Source organism: Amblyraja radiata, chromosome 35 (assembly GCF_010909765.2).
Source record: "Amblyraja radiata isolate CabotCenter1 chromosome 35, sAmbRad1.1.pri, whole genome shotgun sequence".
Lineage (NCBI taxonomy): Eukaryota > Metazoa > Chordata > Chondrichthyes > Rajiformes > Rajidae > Amblyraja > Amblyraja radiata.
Window position 1 is genome coordinate 19646432 of NC_045990.1, and position 20796 is coordinate 19667227.

General features: G+C 44.3%; 1 protein-coding gene and 1 long non-coding RNA gene across 2 annotated transcripts; both read left to right on the forward strand.

Annotated features, from left to right (window-relative positions):
- Window positions 1-2193: 2193 nt before the first annotated feature.
- LOC116991882 (putative uncharacterized protein DDB_G0271982) lies at window positions 2194-12236 on the forward strand (the record flags this gene model as incomplete). Its single annotated transcript, XM_033050858.1, is given in 3 exon segments — window positions 2194-2289; window positions 2797-2934; window positions 12189-12236. Coding segments are annotated over 3 exon segments (282 nt in total), but the record flags the coding sequence as incomplete, so codon positions are not given.
- A 4035-nt stretch (window positions 12237-16271) lies between these two features.
- On the forward strand, window positions 16272-20204 carry LOC116991925. Its single transcript, XR_004416930.1, has 4 exons — window positions 16272-16371; window positions 17262-17333; window positions 18694-18765; window positions 20132-20204. It is a non-coding gene; the product is annotated as an uncharacterized LOC116991925 (long non-coding RNA).
- Window positions 20205-20796: the final 592 nt, after the last annotated feature.

Consider the following 20796-nt stretch of genomic DNA (forward strand, 5'->3'; position numbering starts at 1 on the left):
AAGTCGCCGTTGCGGAAGCCCCGAAAAGCGGTCTCCCTCCAGGATGTAAATAAAAATTGTTTTCTTTGTTTAAGAAGTTCAATTTACAATTATTTGAAATTGTGGGGGTTGGTACAAAATACTGCTGACCCACAAATATGTTGCTATGAGACATTCACATTTAAAAAATCCATGTCTCAAAAAAGCAAGAAGGTGCCCATGTTATTTGACCAACTTATCAGATGAATTTAAATATGTAGGTATGTATGCATTAGTTTTGCTCCTAATTCCCTTTTCCAAATCATCAATATATATGGTAAACAGTTGCGGCCCCAACACCAAGCCTTGCGGCAAAAAAATCCAGAAGATTAGTCAAACATGATTTCCCTTTCATAAATCCATGTTGACTTGGACTAATTATTTTACTGCTATCCAAATACCCCATTATTACATCTTTAATAATTGACTCCAGCATCTTTCACACCACCAAAGTCGGGCTAACTGGTCTGTAATTCCCCGTTTTCTCTCACGCTCCTTTCTTGAAAAGTGAGATAGCATTAACTATCCTCCAATCCACAGGAACTGATCGTAAATCTACTGATCGTTGGAAAATGATCATATGTATAATATATATGTATGTGTACATATGCATGTATGTGTATATATGCATGTATATGTATATGTGTGTATATATGTATGTATATGTTTATATATGTGTATGTATGCATATACATGTATCCATATGTATGTGTGCATATGTATGTGTATATGTATGTGTGTATATATGTATGTGTATATATATGTATGTGTATAAATATATATATATATATATATATATGCATATATTTATTATTACTATATAATTATATATATAATTGCCTTTATGGTTTATGTATATCATCTTACAAGACAAATGAATTAATAGTGATTATTTAAATCAAAGTTGCTTCTGAGCCATGAGAATAAACTTTATTATCTCTAACTTGCCTCTCACACACAGACACACATTCATATAAATATATAAAATATATATGTTAAATTTAATTTTGTGCAGTGTGTGTTAAAGCAATACAAGGGAAACTGCACAATACAATACAAGGGAAACTGCACAATGCAAGGGAAACTACGCAAAGGAGGGGGCTGTTCCCGCTACAAGATACTCGAGGATCTTTGCTTTGGATCAAAGATTATAGAGGAGCTCTATAATCATTGCTTTGGATCACAGCGGGTGGCATACCGGAAGTCGCGTGTCGCATTAAGAAATGGCGGCCGTGACGATCCGTCACGTACTACACGTCAGTCCATTGGATTTCGGAGGAGTGGTCTATCTTGCTCCTCTATGATCTTTGGTATTAACTTCCCTTCTGGAGTAAGTTACTCGAAAATCCTCTCGAGCCTGCAGGCCAACACCGATAAAACTAAAAGGTTGGCGGTGGACTTTAGGAGGAGAGAGACACCCCTGTCCCCTGTCTCCATCAATAGTGTCGATGTGTAGTTTACCAAGGAGTACAAATACGTTGGAGTTTATCTGGACAGTAAACTGTACTGGTCCAGGAACGCTGAGGCCCTGTACAAGAAGGGACAGAGTCGGCTGTACTTTTTGAGAAGGCTCCGCTCCTTCAACGTCTGCGGTAAGATGCTGCAGATGTTCTACTAATCGGTGGTAGTCAGTGCCATTCTCTCCACTGAAGTGTGCTAAGGCAACAGGGTGAAGGCCGCGGACGCCAACAGGATCAACACAGTCATCAGGAAGGCTGGTTCCGTCCTGGGGGCGGAGTTGGATGCATGGCAGGTGGTTTTCAAGAGCATCTTGGAAATACAGCTCACCCCCACCCTGACACACTAGTCAACCTGAGGAGTACATTCAGCAACAGATTGGTTCCATCACAGGACGCCACATGAGATCCTTTCCATGTGGCTATCAAATTGTAGAACTCCTCTCCATTCTGTTGTAGGGTACACTGACTCCCCTCCCCCACCCCACCCCCCTCCCCAATCTTTTCGCACCCCCAATCCTTGCCACTCGTCACATTATTTTCATGCATATGTGTTATGACTGTTGCAGATTAATTTCCCTCCTGGGATAAATAAAGTTCTCTCTCTCTCTCTCTCTCTCCGCTCTCGAGAGAGAGAGAGAGAGAGAGAGAGAGAGAGAGACGAGAGAGAGAGAGAGAGAGAGAGAGAGAGCGAGAGAGAGAGGAGAGCAGAGAGAGAGAGAGAGAGCAGAGGAGAGAGAGAGAGAGAGAGAGGAGAGAGAGAGAGAGCAGAGAGAGAGAGAGAGAGAGAAGAGAGAGAGAGAGAGAGGGGAGAGAGAGAGAGAGAGAGAGAGAGAGTGAGAGAGAGATATAGCTCTCTCTAGATCGCGATCTCTCTCTCTCTCTCTCTCTCTCTCTCTCAAAAACTTTATAGGCATGATTAAAAATACATTGTTATATTGCCAAAGTATAAAACATGATACACATATTTAAGATGCATGTGCATGGATAGGTATGTCCCTGTACATAAACTCGCAATAGGCCTATAGCTCTTTATTGATTGCCACACGTTCTTGTAGCCACACGTTCTTACAGCACAATAGCAAGTTAGCGGAGACAAAAAGAGGAGGGAGGGGGAGGAGAGAGAGAGAGAAAAAGAAAAAAAGAGAGAGAGAGAGAGAGAGAGAGAGAGAGAGAGAGAGAGAGAGAGAGAGAGAGAGAGAGAGAGAGAGAGAGAGATGCGAGGGAGAGAGAGAGGCGAGAGAGGAGAGGAGAGAGAGAGAGAGAGAGAGAGAGAGAGAGAGAGAGAGAGAGAGAGAGAGAGAGAGAGAGAGAGAGAGAGAGAGAGAGAGAGAGAGAGAGAGAGAGAGAGCGAGAGAGAGAGAGAGCAGAGAGAGAACAAAACAAAGAAAAAGAAACTAGAACGAGCAGAGAAAAACAAGACGCAGACGAACAAAAAAGAGAGAGAGCAGAGAGAAGAGCGAGAGAGAGATCGAGAGAGAGAGAGAGAGAGAGAGAGAGAGATAGCTCTGCGAGAGAGATCTCTCTCTCTCTCTCTCGATCTCTCTATCTCTCTCTATCTCTCTATCTCTCTCTCTCTCTCTCTCTCTCTCTCTCTCTCTCTCTCTCTCTCTCCCTCTCTCTCTCTCTCTCTTTCTCTCTCCCCCCCCCAGAGCCCCAACTCCCCACGAATGATTGGAAAGTACCCAGTCTGAAAATAGTAATGTACGAGCATGTGACTGAGAGATGACGCTCCTCAGTTCGAGCCGGTTCCTCGTGTAACCAGCGCCAGGAAACAGATGTAGTGACATTTCATGGAATTAATGAGAACAAATTTAGATTTAATGGAAAGTACTGCGTGGGTAAGTGTGTAACCAGACACTACATCTCTCTAACTGAAGAACACACACGCGCGTTCTAAAAAAAAACAGGAACAGTTCCTCGGTGACATGTTCGGATTGCACACAAACAAAGGTTTTATTTTATAAAAATAACTGAACTAAATTAGTTCATATACTCGAGGGATTCATGGCAGAGAGTTTGTAAAATCAATGGTAAAGATTGAACATTGTAAGGAATGGATGTATAAACTTATTTGTACACACAAGCAAAATCTACGCTATTGAATTAATGGAATTACGCAATTGATGCAAGCGTATAGTTGGAATGGGAGTGCATAGACTAGGTACACATTGACGGAAGGAAGTGGACAATGGTGAAATTACGATGCACGATCAATTGGCGTTATGGATTCAATAGAATGGAATAATCATGGGGAATTGGAGTGCATAGCCACATTTGGCCGTAATATCCCTATCTGAGATTAAGTTGCACGTGCACGGAAGGGTCTGTAATGAGAATGAGCTACCAGTTAAGTTGTAATATAAGCCTGATGAAATGTGTGCATATTAGATCCAGCTCCTAGCAGCATGGTGCGCTGACAACAACCTGGTCCTTAACTCCAAGAAGGCCAAGGAGCTCATTGTAGACTTCAGGAAGTCTAGGGGCGGCACGCATACCCCCATCCACATTAACGGGACGGAGGTGGAACGTGTTTCCAGCTTCAGGTTCCTGGGGGTCAACATCTCCGATGACCTCTCTTGGACCCACAATGCCTCAACTCTGGTCAAGAAGGCTCACCAGCGTCTCTTCTTCCTGAGGAGACTGAAGAAGGTCCATTTTTTTTTCTTCCGGTAGGGGGCGCTGCACTGGCAGCAGCCTGTCGGCAGCGTGTCCGTCTTTTTTCAACTTTTTTTATTTTTTTAGTATGTTTAAAAGTCTGTTTTTAATGTTTCTTCGTGTGTTATGTGTGGGGGGTGGTGTGGGGTGGTAAGGGGGAAACCGTTTCGGCCGCCTCTTCCATGGAGAGGCGACTTTTTCAGGTCGCCTCCCCCGTGGCCTAACAGCAAGGATCGGCGCGGACTTTCCCGGAGACGCGCCCGGAGCTTCAGCGGCGGGCGCAGCGTGGACTCTCGGCGCGGAGCGGGTGAGACCTCGTTGGAGGGGAGCGCTCCGTTACGCTGGCCCGCGGCAGCCGGCAGCCGGCAGCCTGAAGCCGCGGTCTGCAGAACTCCAGCTAGTGCGGCGTCTACAGCCCGGGATCTCACGTTGGGGACCTGTGTGGAAGAAGAAGCTTCCACCGCCGGCCCGCGGCCGTCTTCTACCGCGGGCGCGGTATGGACTTAACATCACCCCTGGAGGGGAGCTTCGACCGCCGGCCCTGCAGACTGCGGTGCTTCCGGCGGCGGCACGGCAGGTACTTTAAAACGTTGACCGCCGGCCTGCGGCCTACACCAGCCTGAAGCCGCGGTCTTTGGTTGGGAAGAGCCGATCCTGGACTCACCTTGACTTTGACTTTGTCCCTTACCATCTGGACGCCCGCAGCAACGGCTGTGGAGGGTGGAGGTCCCGACCACGGGCGAAAATGGAGGAGGACTGGGCAAGCTCTGTGCCTTCCACCATAGTGATGAATGCTGTGGTGGATGTTTGTGTAAAAGTTTTATTGTGGTTGTGTTCTTTATTATTGTACCTCTGCTGGCAACCCAAATACCACCGACCTTGGTTGTGTGGCAAATAAATTATATCAATCAATCAATCAATCAATCATCTGTCTCCTCAGATTCTGGTGAACTTCTACCGCTGCACCATAGAGAGCATCCTTACCAACTGTATCACAGTATGGTATGGCAACTGCTCTGCCTCCGACCGGAAAGCACTGTAGAGGTGGTGAAAACTGCCCAACGCATCACCGGTTCCTCGCTCCCCTCCATTGAGTCTGTCCAAAGCAAGTGTTTTCAGCGGAGGGCGCTCAGCTTCGCCAAGGACTGCTCTCACCCCAACCATGGACTGTTTACCCTCCTACCATCCGGGAGGCGCTACAGGTCTCTCCGTTGCCGGACCAGCAGGTCCAGGAACAGCTTCTTCGCTGCGGCTGTCACACTGCTCAACACTGTACCTCGGTGACTGCCAATCACCCTCCCCCTCCCTAGACACTCCTCCCACAGGAAAAATACTATGTCTGTATACATGTAAATAGATTTATTTATTAAAATCATATTCTATGTCGCTCTTTCAGGGAAATGCTAACTGCATTTCGTTGTCTCTGTACTGTACACTGACAATGACAATTAAAGTTGAATCTGAATCTGATAGTGGAAGCATCGGGGTACACATTCGATCGAATGGAATGTCAAACACAATAGAATGTGGATGGACAATGAATGGAATTGGGATGTACATTCATTGTAAACAGAACCTGAAATGCCTTCTATAACACGTGGATATGCTTAGCTTAGTTTAGTTTAGTTTAGTTTAGTTTAGTTTAGTTTAGAGATACACCTCTAAACTCTCAGCCCTGGTGAAGGGAAGTCCGCACCGGTGCATTGTGAATGCACAATGGTGGAATGCAATTGTGGTGCCATTAAGTATTCACTCAATGGAATTTAGATAATGAAATCAATGAAATGGTGGCAACAAATGAGTGAAATCGCGAAACACAATTGATGGAACGAAGTACATTATTGAACAAGTTGAGCGAACACAATTAATGGAAAGCAGTTCTCAACAATGGAAAGAAAAAGTATGCTCATTGAAGTGATAATGTACCTCGTTTAATAGAATATATGATAGAGAACAAACTCGAATGGAAATAGGTGGACCAATGAATAGAAACACAATTCCCTGTGACATGCTGTTCTGTCTCCAATGTTTGAATATGGGGATTAAAGGGGAACAATGTGAATCCCAGTACGCTGCCTGGTGATCAACAAAACAGAGATAGTTTCAGCCGGAAAGCTGAAACTTGCGGTTTGATTGGTGTTGTAGTCATTGCAGTTACTAATGCTTGGTTTAACCAACCAGTACATTACGCAAAATAAAGATTTTCCACTAAATCTCTGTAAACCTGAGAACGATCACCCTACCCATGCCAGAGTTTCCAATGCTCCAGTAAATGGGTGGATATTCATCGCACATTCACAGTCACAGACGGTGGAAGTAACCGTGAGGGGAATTGGGTAAACTGTGAGGAGGAAGGTGGAAGACGTATGAATGCAGAACTAGTATCACCTCTTTCCCTCTGTCCGTTTAGAACACTTCTATTCGTCGGGCGAAGGATCCAAGATGTTTGTTTTGGGCAATTTAATTATCTTTGTGTAGAGGACAACATTGCAGTCTTCTGCCATTTGTCAACGTCTAAACGAGAAAACGTTTGTCATCTTTCTGATTGTTCGATCCCACTCGTACGTCCAGAGGCGATATTTTTTCATTTCTAAATGTCAGCATGTGGTGTTAGACGGGTGGGATCAGACTTAGAAAATGTCAACCAACCCCCAAATAACAGGGTCCAAACCTCAACCTGGAACATGGCCTGCTTCTGGGTTTTTTGGCTGTCTTGATGGCTCCTTGGCTGTCCTTTCTACCTCTCTGCACTGGTTGTGTGAACACGCTGAAAATAAAATAAAGTTATAGGAAGTTCTGGAAATTATCGCCAGCTCAGTTTGGTTTCCTCTGGGACAGATGGGTGGAGTATTTCGGATAATTGAGAACCCTCGTCAGTTTGGTTGTGAAGGAAGAATGAGAGAACAATTGTGTGGTGGTGTTAGAAAATTAATGCGCCTTTCGGCTGCTGTTGATTTGAGAATTAAGGGGCAGAAGTTTAGGGGCATCATGAGGGGGGACTTCTTTACTCAGAGAGTGGTAGCTTTGTGGAATGAGCTTCCAGTGGAAGTGGTGGAGGCAGGTTCGATTTTCTCATTTAAAAATAAATTGGATAGGTATATAACCATGTAACCATATAACAATTACAGCACGGAAACAGGCCATCTCGGCCCTACAAGTCCGTGCCGAACAACGTTTTTCCCTTAGTCCCACATGCCTGCACTCATACCATAACCCTCCATTCCCTTCTCATCCATATGCCTATCCAATTTATTTTTAAATGATACCAACGAACCTGCCGCCACCACTTCCACTGGAATCTCATTCCACACCGCTACCACTCTCTGAGTAAAGAAGTTCCCCCTCATGTTACCCCTAAACTTCTGTCCCTTAATTCTGAAGTCATGTCCTCTTGTTTGAATCTTCCCTATTCTCAAAGGGAAAAGCTTGATCACGTCAACTCTGTCTATCCCTCTCATCATTTTAAAGACCTCTATCAATTCCCCCCTTAACCTTCTGCGCTCCAGAGAATAAAGACCTAACTTATTCAACATATCTCTGTAATTTAGTTGTTGAATCCCAGGCAACATTCTAGTAAATCTCCTCTGTACTCTCTCTATTTTGTTGACATCCTTCCTATAATTGGGCGACCAAAATTGTACACCATACTCCAGATTTGGTCTCACCAATGCCTTGTACAATTTTAACATTACATCCCAGCTTCTATACTCAATGCTCTGATTTATAAAGGCTAGCATACCAAAAGCTTTCTTTACCACCCTATCTATATGAGATTCCACCTTCAAGGAACTATGCACGGTTATTCCCAGATCCCTCTGTTCAACTGTATTCTTCAATTCCCTACCATTTATCATGTACGTCCTATTTTGATTTGTCCTGCCAAGGTGTAACACCTCACATTTATCAGCATTAAACTCCATCTGCCATCTTTCAGCCCATTTTTCCAAATGGCCTAAATCACTCTGTAGACTTTGGAAGTCCTCTTCATTATCCACAACACCGCCTATCTTGGTATCATCTGCATACTTACTAATCCAATTTACCACCCCTTCATCCAGATCATTGATGTACATGACAAACAACAAAGGACCCAACACAGATCCCTGAGGCACCCCACTAGTCACCTGCCTCCAACCCGACAAACAGCCATCCACCATTACCCTCTGGCTTCTCCCATTCAGCCACTGCTGAATCCATCTTGCTATTCCTGCATTTATACCCAACAGTTTAACCTTCTTAACCAACCTTCCATGAGTAACCTTGTCAAAGGCCTTACTAAAGTCCATATAGACAACATCCACTGCTTTACCCTCGTCAATTTCCCTAATAACCTTTTCAAAAAATTCAAGAAGATTAGTCAAACATGACCTTCCAGGCACAAATCCATGTTGACTGTTCCTAATCAGACCATGTTTATCCAGATGCTTATATATATTATCTCTAAGTATCTTTTCCATTAATTTGCCCACCACTGAAGTCAAACTAACAGGTCTATAATTGCTAGGTTTACTCTTAGAACCCTTTTTAAACAATGGAACAACATGCGCAGTACGCCAATCCTCGGGGACTATTCCCGTTTCTAATGACATTTGAAATATTTCTGTCATAGCCCCGGCTATTTCTACACTAACTTCCCTCAATGTCCTAGGGAATATCCTGTCGGGACCTGGAGACTTATCCACTTTTATATTTTTCAAAAGTGTCAGTACTTCCTTTACTTTGAAACTCATAGTATCCATAACTACTCTACTCGTTTCCCTTACCTCACATAATTCAATATCCTTCTCCTTGGTGAATACCGAAGAAAATAAATTGTTCAATATCTCCCCCATCTCTTTTGGCTCTGCAGATAGCTGCCCACTCTGTTTCTCCAATGGACCAATTTTATCCCTCGTTATCCTTTTGCTATTAATATAGCTGTAGAAACCCTTTGGATTTAATTTCACCTTACTTGCCAAAGCAACCTCATATCTTCTTTTAGCTTTTCTAATTTGAACCGGAAAGGAATGGTGGGTTATGGTCTGAGTGCAGGTAGATGGGACTAGGTGAGAATAAGTGTTCGGCACGGACTAAAAGGGCCGGGATGGCCTGTTTCCGTGCTGTAATTGTTACATGGTTATATGGTTACGGACATCTCGCGGGAGTCCACGTTGCATGCAATATATTTAATCCCGCATTACATCACGAAATGGACAAAGACACTTGTATGCAGCGAATGTTACGGGACCTGTCAGTGTCTTAGCAGTATTGGCGGTGATGTCAGAGGGTTAGTACGGGTGTCGGGGGTTACAATTATGGGGAGAAGGCAGGGGAATGGGGTTAGGTGGGAGACCTAGATCAGTCATGATTCAATGGTGGAGTAGCCTTGATGGACCAAATGGCTTAATTCTGCTCCTGAGACTTGTGAGTATGACCTCAGTGACAATGAAGCTTTGTTAAATAAAGTGGGTGCACACAAACCATTCGAATGCAGGCCGCCAGTTTAATCTAAGAGGATGTAGACTTTACTGAAACATCAATCTGGGGTAAACATGAATCTCGGATAATATTAACAATTATTAGAGAAAATGAAGCAGTAGATGCAAAGCAACGTGGATTAACTAAGAACAAATTCCGTTTAAACATATTATAGGACTTTCTTGATAAGGCCGCAGATGAGGTGGATGAGGCCAAGGCAGTCGCTATGTTGTATATAATCCATGATGATGACACGTTGCATGAGGGCGGGTTGGGGACTCTGGGCTACAAACATAGAATCATATAATATTATGTAGACTCCGAAATCTATCAATAAAAGGTTAATAATGTCTTTCTAGGGAATCCGTACAGGATGGATCACCAAACCCACGGAGGGTTTGATGAAACTTCACCGTTCAATTGTGGTAGACGATGGCTGAAGGTGAAGGGCCAGTGGCAACAATCAAAATGTACTGACGTGCCACTCCTCTTGACCAAGGGCCAGTGAGTATCTGTCAGCTTGAGCCCTGGAGACGATGGTCCTTCTTGCCGGGGCAAATATCTAGGACAACTCTGGAGTCACCTTTTCAGCTAGACTCCAACTGCTTATGAGTGTCTACACGTCCACCGAAATGCACTTAGCTAAAAATACATTTAAGATAGGAATATATGACTTAGTGATCGTGCGCCATGGTTAAACCGATTTCCTCTTGAACCCATCAAAATATCAGAAGTGAGCACTTTTCGTGCATTCAGCAGCAGGCATTTTAATTCGAGTCTATCCAGTCTTTCTTCATATGAAAGTCCTGACATCCCAGGAATCTGTCTGGTGAACCTTCTCTGTACTCCCTCTATAGCAAGAATGTCTTTCCTCAGATTAGAAGACCAAAACTGTACGCAATACTCCAGGTGTGGTCTCACCAACCCCGTACAACTGCAGTAGAACCACCCTGCTCCTATACTCAAATCATTTTGCTTTGAATGCTAACATACCATTCGCTTTCTTCACTGCCTGCTGCACCTGCATGCCTATTTTCAATGTGTACCATGACACCCAGGTGTACCATGTGTACCATTCCCCTTTTCCTAATCGGCCACAATTCAGATTAAAGTCTACTTTCCTGTATTTTGCCACCAAAGTGGATAACCTCACATTTATCCAGTTTATACTGCATCTGCCATGCATTAGCCCACTCATCCAACCTATCCAAGTCACCTTGCAGCCTCGTAGCAGCCTCCTCGCAGCTAACACTGCCCCCCAGTTTCGTGTCATCCGCAAAGCTCCGCTGGAGATGTTGCATTAAATTCCCTCGTCCAAATCGTAATTATTTAAACTGTACCTTTACTAAAAAGCACTATACCCTTAACTCACTGAACCCTTAACTCGCTGAACCCTTAACTCACCGAACCATTAACTCACTGAACCTTTCTCCCCGCGACCTGCGTGGGTGTTCCCGGGTATGCAAAGTATCAAATATACTGAAATTGATTATATTTGCCGATGATACGAATATATTTTGTTCCGGTGACAATTTAAAGCAGCGTTTGGAGGTAATCACATCAGAAATGAATAAATTAAAACAGAGGTTTGTTGTCAACAAATTGTCTTTAAATTTAAGCAAAACAAAGATTATGCTATTTGGAAAACATAAAATAAACCCTCAAGTACAATTGAAAATAGATAACATAAGTATAGAAAGAGTATATGAAAATACATTTCTTGGTGTGATCTTAGACCACAAAATCTGCTGGAAACCACATATAAACCACGTCAAAGCAAAACTGGTAAAGTTTATAGCAATATTGGGGCAATCAAGACACATTCTAGACCACAAATCATTACATACTCTGTATAATACACTCATATTGCCACATCTGAGTTACTGTGTGGAGATATGGGGTAACACCTACAAAACCAACCTGCAGCCGTTATGCACATTACAAAAAAGAGCAATAAGAATTATCAATAACGTTGGATATCTTGAATATCTTGAATTATCAATAGCGTTGGATATCTTGAATATACCAATTTATTATTCTTAAAGTCACATACACTGAAGTTCACTGATCTGGTTAAATTTAAGACTGCGCAAATCATGTACAAAGCAAGAAATAATTTACTTCCAAGAAATATACAAAAACTGTTTATGGAAAGACAGGGTGGGTATAATTTGAGGGAAACATAATTTAAAAAACTCAATGTCAGAACAACTCTTAAAAGTATGTGCATAGCAATCTGTGGTGTGAATTTGTGGAATGGTCTGGAACAGGAGATAAAACTTAGCACAAGCATAATTCAGTTAAAAAGATGTACAAAAACATTTGTCTAAAAGGATATTGGGATGAGGATAGGTGATTGTGAGTGGGATATTTGTTATACTGATTGTATTGGGAAGGGTGATTATAGAGTGATGGGTTGTATATATGACTAAGATACTGTCTCAGCCCCTGGCCCGAGCGGAGTCCCCTACAGGGTCTATAAGAACAGCCTCTTGTTACTGAAACGGCTGTGGAAGATCCTGAAAATCATCTGGAGGAGAGGAAAAGTGGTGCAGCAGTGGCGATTCGCTGAAGGGGTCTGGATCCCAAAGGAGGAAGATTCCAAGAAGATCGATCAGTTCAGAATCATCTCCTAGCTAAGCGTTGAAGGCAAGATTTTCTTCAGCATAGTGGCGAGGCGGCTGACCAACTTCCTCTCCAGCAATGGCTACATCGACAGCTCATTGCAAAAGGGAGGCTTATCTGGAGTGCCGGGGTGTCTAGAGCACAAAGGAGTGGTGACCCAGCTCATCAGAGAAGCCAGGGAGAACAAGGGAGACATGACAGTGCTCTGGCTTGACCTGGCCAACGCCTACGGCTCAATCCCGCACAAGCTGATCCAGACAGTCATGGCCAAGCATCATGTGCCGGGCCAAGTGGCAGATCTCATCCTGGACTATTACAACCAGTTCAGCATGAGAGTCTCATCAGGGTCAGTAACATCAGAGTGGCACAGACTGGAGGTTGGGATCATCACAGGCTGTATCATTTCTGTGATCCTTTTTGCCTTGGCGATGAACATGATCGTCAAGTCTGCTAAGCCAGAGTGCTGGGCGCCCTCGGACCAAGTCAGGAATGCGCCAATCAGAGCCTTCATGGACGACCTGACTGTCACCACTGAGTCAGTGCCAGGAGGCAGGTGGATCCTGCAGGGGTTGGATAAACTGATTGGATGGGTAAGGATGAGGTTTAAGCCAGGAAAATCAAGGTCACTGGTGCTGAAGAAGGGCATAGTCATGGACAGGTTCCGCTTCAGCATCGAAGGGACACCAATCCCAACTGTCTCCGAAAGGTCAGTGAAGAGTCTTGGCAAGGTGTTTAACAGCAGCCTGAAGGATACAGCATCTGGCCAGTCAACCTGTCAGGAGCTGGAGAGCTGGTTGAGAGCAGTTGACCGGTCGGGGCTTCCCGGCAAGTTCAAGGCATGGGTTTACCAGCATGGTTTCCTGCCAAGGATACTCTGGCCACTGCTTGTCTACGAAGTCCCAATATCCATCGTAGAGAGACTGGAGAGGAAAGTCAGCAGCTTTCTCAGAAGGTGGCTGGGACTGCCCAGGAGCCTTAGCAGCATCGCCCTTTACGGAAATAACACTAAGCTCCAGCTGCCCCAGAAGTCCTTGGAGAAGGAGTTTAAGGTGACTCGGGCCAGAGAGGTGATGCTGTACAGGGACCCCAGCGACCCCAAGGTGCCTCAAGCAGGGGTGGAGGTGAAAACTGGCAGGAAGTGGAGAGCCGGCGAAGCCGTGCTGCAAGCAGAGTCCCGGATACGCCACAGAGTCCTGGAGGGAGCAATGACTCGAGGAAGTGCTGGCCTGGGAATCATCCCATCTCCCCGGTTTAACAAGGCCAAGGGGAAGGAGAGGCGCAGGCTGGTCCTGGAGGAAGTGAGGGCAGTGGTGGACTAGGAGAGGCCTACCAGAGCAGTTGGATTGAGGCAGCAGGGAGCCTGGACAAGGTGGGAGCAGGCCATGGACCGAAAAGTCACATGGACTGAGCTCTGCCAGGCTGAACCACAGCGCATCAAGTTCCTGGTCCAGGCAGTGTATGATGTCCTGCCCAGCCCATCGAACCTCTTCATCTGGGGCAAAGCGGAATCTCCAGATTGCCCGCAATGCTCAGGCAAGGGGACGTTGGAACACATCCTGAGCTGTTGCCAAAAAGCTCTTGGGCAGGGCCGGTACACATGGCGTCACGACCAGGTTCTTAAACCTATTGCAGAAGCCATCAACATGGGAATCAGCAGCTGTGGACGAGAACGCCCCTCCACCCAGATGATCACCTTCGTGAAGGCCGGTGTGCAGCTGCCAAAAACCACAGCAGCCAGGAATCGGTCAGGAATCCTGGCAACTGCGCAGGACTGGCAGCTTTCCGTAGACCTGGTGAAACAGCTGAAGTTCCCACGGCACATTGCCACGACCACTCTGAGGCCAGATATCCTCCTGGTCTCAGAGGTGACCTAAAACGTCGTCTTGTTGGAACTTACTGTGCCGTGGGAAGACCGTCTGGAGGAGGCCCACGAGAGGAAGATGGCCAAGTATGATGAACTGGTCATAGACTGCCGCAAGCAGGGCTGGAAGACAAAGTGTATGCCCATCATGGTTGGCTGCAGAGGTTTTACAGGGCAATCGCTCTACAACGCCTTGAGTGCACTCGGCATAAACGGAGTGCCGAGGAGAAAGGCCATCACGAACGCCAAAGAGGCAGCGGAGAAGGCCTCGAGATGGCTCTGGATCGGGAGAGGAGGTCCATGGGGAGGAGCGAATGCCACCTGAACACAAGTCGTGGTCTGATCAACCACGGCTGGGTCGCCTGGGTGAGGGTGTCTGATGTTGAAAGACCCGAAACACCCAATGACCCCAGGTTACATCACTGATGATGTGTTCAGGAGCATCTATCGATGTATTTGTATCAATAGTATATGAGGGATTTTTCTTTTCTTTTTCTTTTTTTCTTTTTTATATGGCTTTGTAAATATTTGATTAGTGTATAAATGTAAATAATTTGGTGTACATATAGAGGCTGGTGTACATATGGTGTACATATAGCTGCTAAATTTGTATAAGATAATTACAATCTGTTGAATAAGGGGTGGGAATTAAGAAGCTTTGGCTTCTTCCTGCTCCGGACACATACGATTTCATTTATTTATAGATATTGTTTATGACACTTTATAAATATTCTTGTTTTGTTTTTTTGTATGCTGTTTCACACTTGCTTTTTATTCTTTCATTCTGTTCGAAATAAATAATAAAATAAATAAATAAATAAAACGGTGTGAATGGAGCGAGGATTCTTGATTCCTTGTACCTCCGCTTACATGTGGCCAGGTCCGTGCCTTAAGCAAATTGCAAAATCTCTATTCTCTGCTCGGGTTCGATCTGGAATCTGAAAATCACAAGTATGTCGGAAACTTACCATCGGAAGAGAAAATGTTGGAAAACCTCAGCATGACAAGTACGCGGGAAAGACATTGTAGAAATCATTAATTAACTCGTCAGAATATGCAAAAAGAATAAACTCGGTCGATGGATTTAGAATTATGGATACATATCCAGCGACCATGCATTGTCTTAACTCTGGCTTCATGAATGTCGCTGTGCCGCCATCCGTCCATGGTTTTACATCAGCCAACGACTTTAAGTTGGCGGCGAAGTTTCAAAGGCCGAGCTCCTGGGCCCCATTTCAATGTTACAACAGTGGGTGTACACACTTGCACAGAGATCCGCATTAAGCCACCAGTCTGAGAACACGTCTAGGGCAGAAATCGAGGTCAGAGTAATGTCACTTGAACACAGAACCTAATAGCAGAAGTGTTTTTGCAATGCCATTAATTCAGCGAAACAGATTTGGTATTTTGCAGAATTGAGCGGAAAAGTGGAAGTGCAGCTTGAGGAACTATATGAGCTCAAAATCGTCATCTCTCTGACTACTTCTTAAAAGTTCAACACAGACCAGATCTCCCAGCCGAGAACATGGAAGAAATGGACATTTATCAAATACCACTGCATTTCACATCGATGAGAGAATGGAGGCAAATCTGAGCCGGAAGATCTGAAGCCAGGTTTCATCACTATGTTGATAATATATATTAATGTTTCCTATTCATCCTAGTTTTCCAGTTCAAATAAATGGGCTTGAAGTAATTACTCGTTCATCATAACGGACGGGGGAGGCTAGAATTTAACTGCAGGGCAGGAAGGGGGTGAATGTGCGAAATGTTGAAGAAAAAGAGGAATGGAAATTCTTCCCATTTGAATTTAGCTTACGGAGCGAATGATCCTTTAGTCTGCAGATAGACACAGAATACTGAAGTAACTCAGCGGGTCACGCAGCATCTATGGAGAAAAGGAATAGGTGACATTTCGGGTAGAGACCCTTCTTCAGACTTCAGCTTTTCTCTGGTGTGTAACATACACCACCTCCACTCTCTACTCAGGTCTATGCCCAGGTTGTTTTGCGTTAAGGAAGATAAATATTTTTGTCAGTTGAAAATTGTGGTGCTGCCAATAGCCGTCGGCTCCGTTGGCCGTCGCCAAGTTTAAACCGGGAAAGGATTGGTATATTTTCTAATGGAGGAATCAATATTTTGCTTTCATTGATTAGTTTCACTTGCACTTTGCAGAACATTGGCCCAGAAGAGCAGATACTGCTCGACGAAATCTATCACCCAAGATTGTCTACACTCTTCTGGGTATCTGCATCCTGGTGTCCGTTCTGTCGCTTGTTCTTGCGTTGATACTGAGTAAGTTTAAACATTGAAAACTGCTCTGTAATCTAAATCTAAAAAAAAAAATTGTAAATGGTGGTACCCATGAGTAAGTCGGGTCGCATCGCTGCACAGAGAAACATTTAATGTTTCAGATCTGAGTTCAGTCGTGGGGGGGGGGGGGGGGGTGAAATATAAATATCTGTGATGCGCTGGAATACAGTCGCTACTATATGGACATTTAACCTCCTTTGTCTCTGTATTGTGTTGCTAAATTTCCGTTTCACGGACGCTTGGCATTTCTTGCATACTCTTTTTAATTTCTAGATTTCTGGTGTCTGCAGCTTTTATATTATTAGTTTCGAAACCTAATTGAGGAATATACATGGATCCGCAAGCATTAATATGAGAAGTGACATTAATCCAGTCTTGAGGAGCAACGCTGGTCGTAATACAAGCTTGAGGGTGTGTGTAGTCGTAACCCAATATCAAGGGCAATGTGGTTTATTTGAAAGCACGGGTCAATGTGTTGTTTTCTTCTCAGTTGCCCGTTACACTTTCCTTTCCGGATTTCCCATCACATAAGCGGTAGTATTCTAAGAGAAACATACGAGGACACGACAGCTGCAGTATGGAACTAATTTGGAGCAGGTGAATTCGGAGAAGTGGAAAGCCCTGAACGTTTTTAAGACATCCCGGACATCCATCCATGTTTATTGTTGCAACCAGAGATGTGTTTGTAGCTTGCAAGGAAGACGAAGGAATGCCATATCCTAACATATCCTAACTGGTGGTCAACATAATTCCTGCAGAATCTCCGATCTCTTTCATTCTCCGCCTCGAATAATGGGCATCAAGGTACTGTAGATGTTGTGGGGGCAAATTATATCGAACATGTGATATTCAAATCTTAGTTTCTATTTCAGTGGCACAGATGGGTGAAATGAAGAGGTCAGATGCTGACTTTCGGATGGAAAGTTCCCAATGGAAGAGCAATGGTGAGTGTAATAATCTAATCTGACAGATCTCTGTAATGTAGACATCCAATCTCAATTTCTCTATCCCGATAGATCTGCTAATCAATGGGTCAATTATCCCGAGTGTGTAGAGAATAATGTTGTGTCACATCCCCCCTCCCCACCTGCTTCACGTGAAATCACGTGCCTATTTTGTCAGAGAGGGATAGAGTGATACAGCGTGGAAATAGGCCCTTCGGCCCAAATTGTCCACGCCGGCCAACATGTCCCATCTACACTAGTCCCACCTGCCTGTGTTTGGTCCATATCACCTCCAAACCTCTCCTATCCATCTATCTGTCGAACTATTTTTTGAACGTTGGGATAGCCAGTCTCTGCTACACAACTTTCCCTCATCCACAATCCCCATCTATCCATCCACGACTGCCACTTCCCTTAATCCTCATTTGGTCAAATCGCAAAGTGCCGGAGCAATTTAGCAGGTTAGGCAGCTTTTGTGGAAAAAACTATCTAAGTGCCAATTCGAGTCCTACCTCTTAAAGCAGCTTCTTACAAGCTGCGCCACCTGCTGGTTCCTTGACTGAACGGCAGTCCTCTGCAGCTCACATCTCTCGGATAACAGCGGCCACCGGCGACGACGATGATGCATAGCAACTACTGGGCATTTGCTCCTCATCTGATGTCCAGTCCCAGTTCACAGAGCCGCATGCTATTCTGCTGCGCTTGAACGATTTTCTAGAGTTCAGATCACACTTTCAATGCTCGAGAGTGTGGGCCATACATTCTGAGGACAAGTAGTTTGATGTTCAAATGGAACCCACTTTGACTGTGTCTGGTCCATAACACTCCGAATTTTTGTATCAATTGACTTGTCGAGTGGTTTATTAAATGACGATATTGTAGCCGCCTCTCTCATTATTTTGGCAGCTCATTCCATGAATGTGCGTACTGTGCGAAACCGTTACGCCTCGGGTCATTTTAAATCTTTCCTCTCTCACCTTAAACTTGGACTCCCTTTCGCTGGACCGTGTCATTCCACGATTTATATGCCCTTTGTGATTTTATGAACGTGCACACATTCACTCCCCAGTCCACTACATCCCAGAGAATAACAGACTAGACTATTCAAACCCTTTTGATACTCAAACCCGTCAGACCGGGTAACATCTTCGTACATTTATTTTTGAACTCTTTACAGTTGAATGGAATTCTCACTACGACAGGGTGACCACGATTGTACACAGTTCACTCTCCCGTGCCGCCCGTATTTGTACAAACCGTAAACGTCAAGTAAACTCTGGAAGGAACGCGGAGTGACGGCTCGGGAACAGGGTCATTTAGAAAGGGGCTCCACGTAACCTAAACTGTCGTCCCTCTTCAGTTACAGGAAACGTTGAGAAAGCAACCAGCTCACTTTCCGACGTTCAGGCTGAGATTGCACTTCTGAGAGAGCGTAAGTATAATACTCGTCAGACGGACCGCAGGTCACCAATGAATCATCCGGAAAAAAATCCAAGTAGTGCAGTTGAGTTCAGTTTAGTTTATTGTCACGATCTGGGCGAGTTTAGCAACCGCCCCCCCCCCCTTTTCCCAACACACCCCATCCCAAATTCACAAGCAACTGATTCATCCGACCACTACTAGAGCAAGCCCTCAACTACTATCTACGTCATTATTGTCCCTCGGACTATCGTTGGTTCGACTGTATTCATGTATTGTCCTTCCGCTGACTGGTTAGCGCGCACAACGGTTTTCCACTCTACCCCGGTACACTAGCAATGTTACAACATATTGAGATTAAAAACATCAGGTCTGCAATGTATCACACCAGATAAAGCATAAAAAGAAGTTTAATTTGACACCTAATTCACTTTCATATCTTCAGTATCTTTCATATATTCAGTCATAAAAAGGGTAGGGCCATTTTATGACTCTGAAATTAGCATCCTGTTCCCTATGGCTTTTCAATTGACTTCTCAAATGCTGTGATCGAAAACAGTCAAAAGCCCATACATTTCTTAAAAATTAAGAGAACTGAATGACATTTTCAGTTATTATAGATTGAAGCATCCTGAAACAAATATGAAACAATCTTACTTGAATGACCTGAAGTTCAAGCGTATAATTATTTAGTTATCTAATTGTAGCTAATTACAAAATGCAATTACTGGATCTAAACATCTATCCATTTCTTAAGAAACGGTTAACATTTTTAAATAGCCTAAGTGTTCAAATAACATTCACACAAGAATTCACAATATAACATGATTTTTATTGTCAAGAATTTATAGGCCAAATGGAAGGAATTTAGTGTTTAATTCCCGTAAATTAATGTTTATTTAAATCGTCTTGCGAGTGAGATGTTGTGGAACGCGATCGTTTGGAACGTTGCGGTTGCGGTGAATTTAAACTCCATTTCGGCAGGAAAAACACTGCCGGTTCGTATAGGGCCTTAATCACATTTTCGCCGATGAAATTTTGACGAAAGCAATCCTAAGAAGCAAGTTTATATGTAAAATAAACGACTTACCTTATGTTTTGTCCCCTACGTGAGACCCATCCCGTTGTCGGCGTTGACAGCGTTAGAAGTAGATTTTATTTTACTCCAGCGATTAAATTGTCCAGCGGTTTTTTTTTTAAACTTCCGAGAACGCAAGTCGGAACGATTTTTCAGCATCAGGCAATAGCCCGAGAAAATATATCTCGGACAGATAGGAGTAAACGGCATTTTTATTCCCCCCACAAAGGCGCCAAAGTCGAGCACACGGCCAGTGACAGAACTGCAGCGCCGCTGAAGGTACGTTTTGTAACATACCTAGTTACAGGGAACCTTGAGAAGGCAATGCCCAACTCTCCAAACTCCAGCCTGAGATTCCACGGCAGAGGGAGAGTAAGTATGGTGATCATTGAAATGAGAAGAAGAATCAGAAATCAGAGGTGCAAAGGGAATTGGGAGTGCTTGTGCAGGATTCCCAAAGGATTAATTTTTACGTTAAGTCGGTGGTAAGGAAGGCAATCGAAATGTTGCCATTAATTTCGAGAGAACTAGAATATAAAAGCAAGGATGTAATCCTGAGGCTTTAAGAGACACAGGTCAGGCCTCATTTGGAATATTGTGAGGAGTTTTGAGCTCTGTACCTGAGGAAGGATAAGTTAGCATTGGAGAGAGTCCAGGGGCTCTGGATTTTAGGATACGGGACATCCCATTGAAAAGCCAAGATAGAGTGGATGAAGAAAGCATAGCGAATTTCATCATTCTAATCAGATCTTTCCGCAGTCTTCGCCTTCTCCCTATAATAGCAATGACTGAGGTTATTCGTTGCTACCCGATGGTCTGGGCTGACATCTTTGTTCTGGTATCAACCTCGCCCATATTTCCCACACCTTCCGTAGTTTACGGATATAGCGCGGGAACAGACCCTTCGGCCCACCGACTCAGCAGCGACCAGCACACTAACAATATCCCACACACACCAGGGACCAA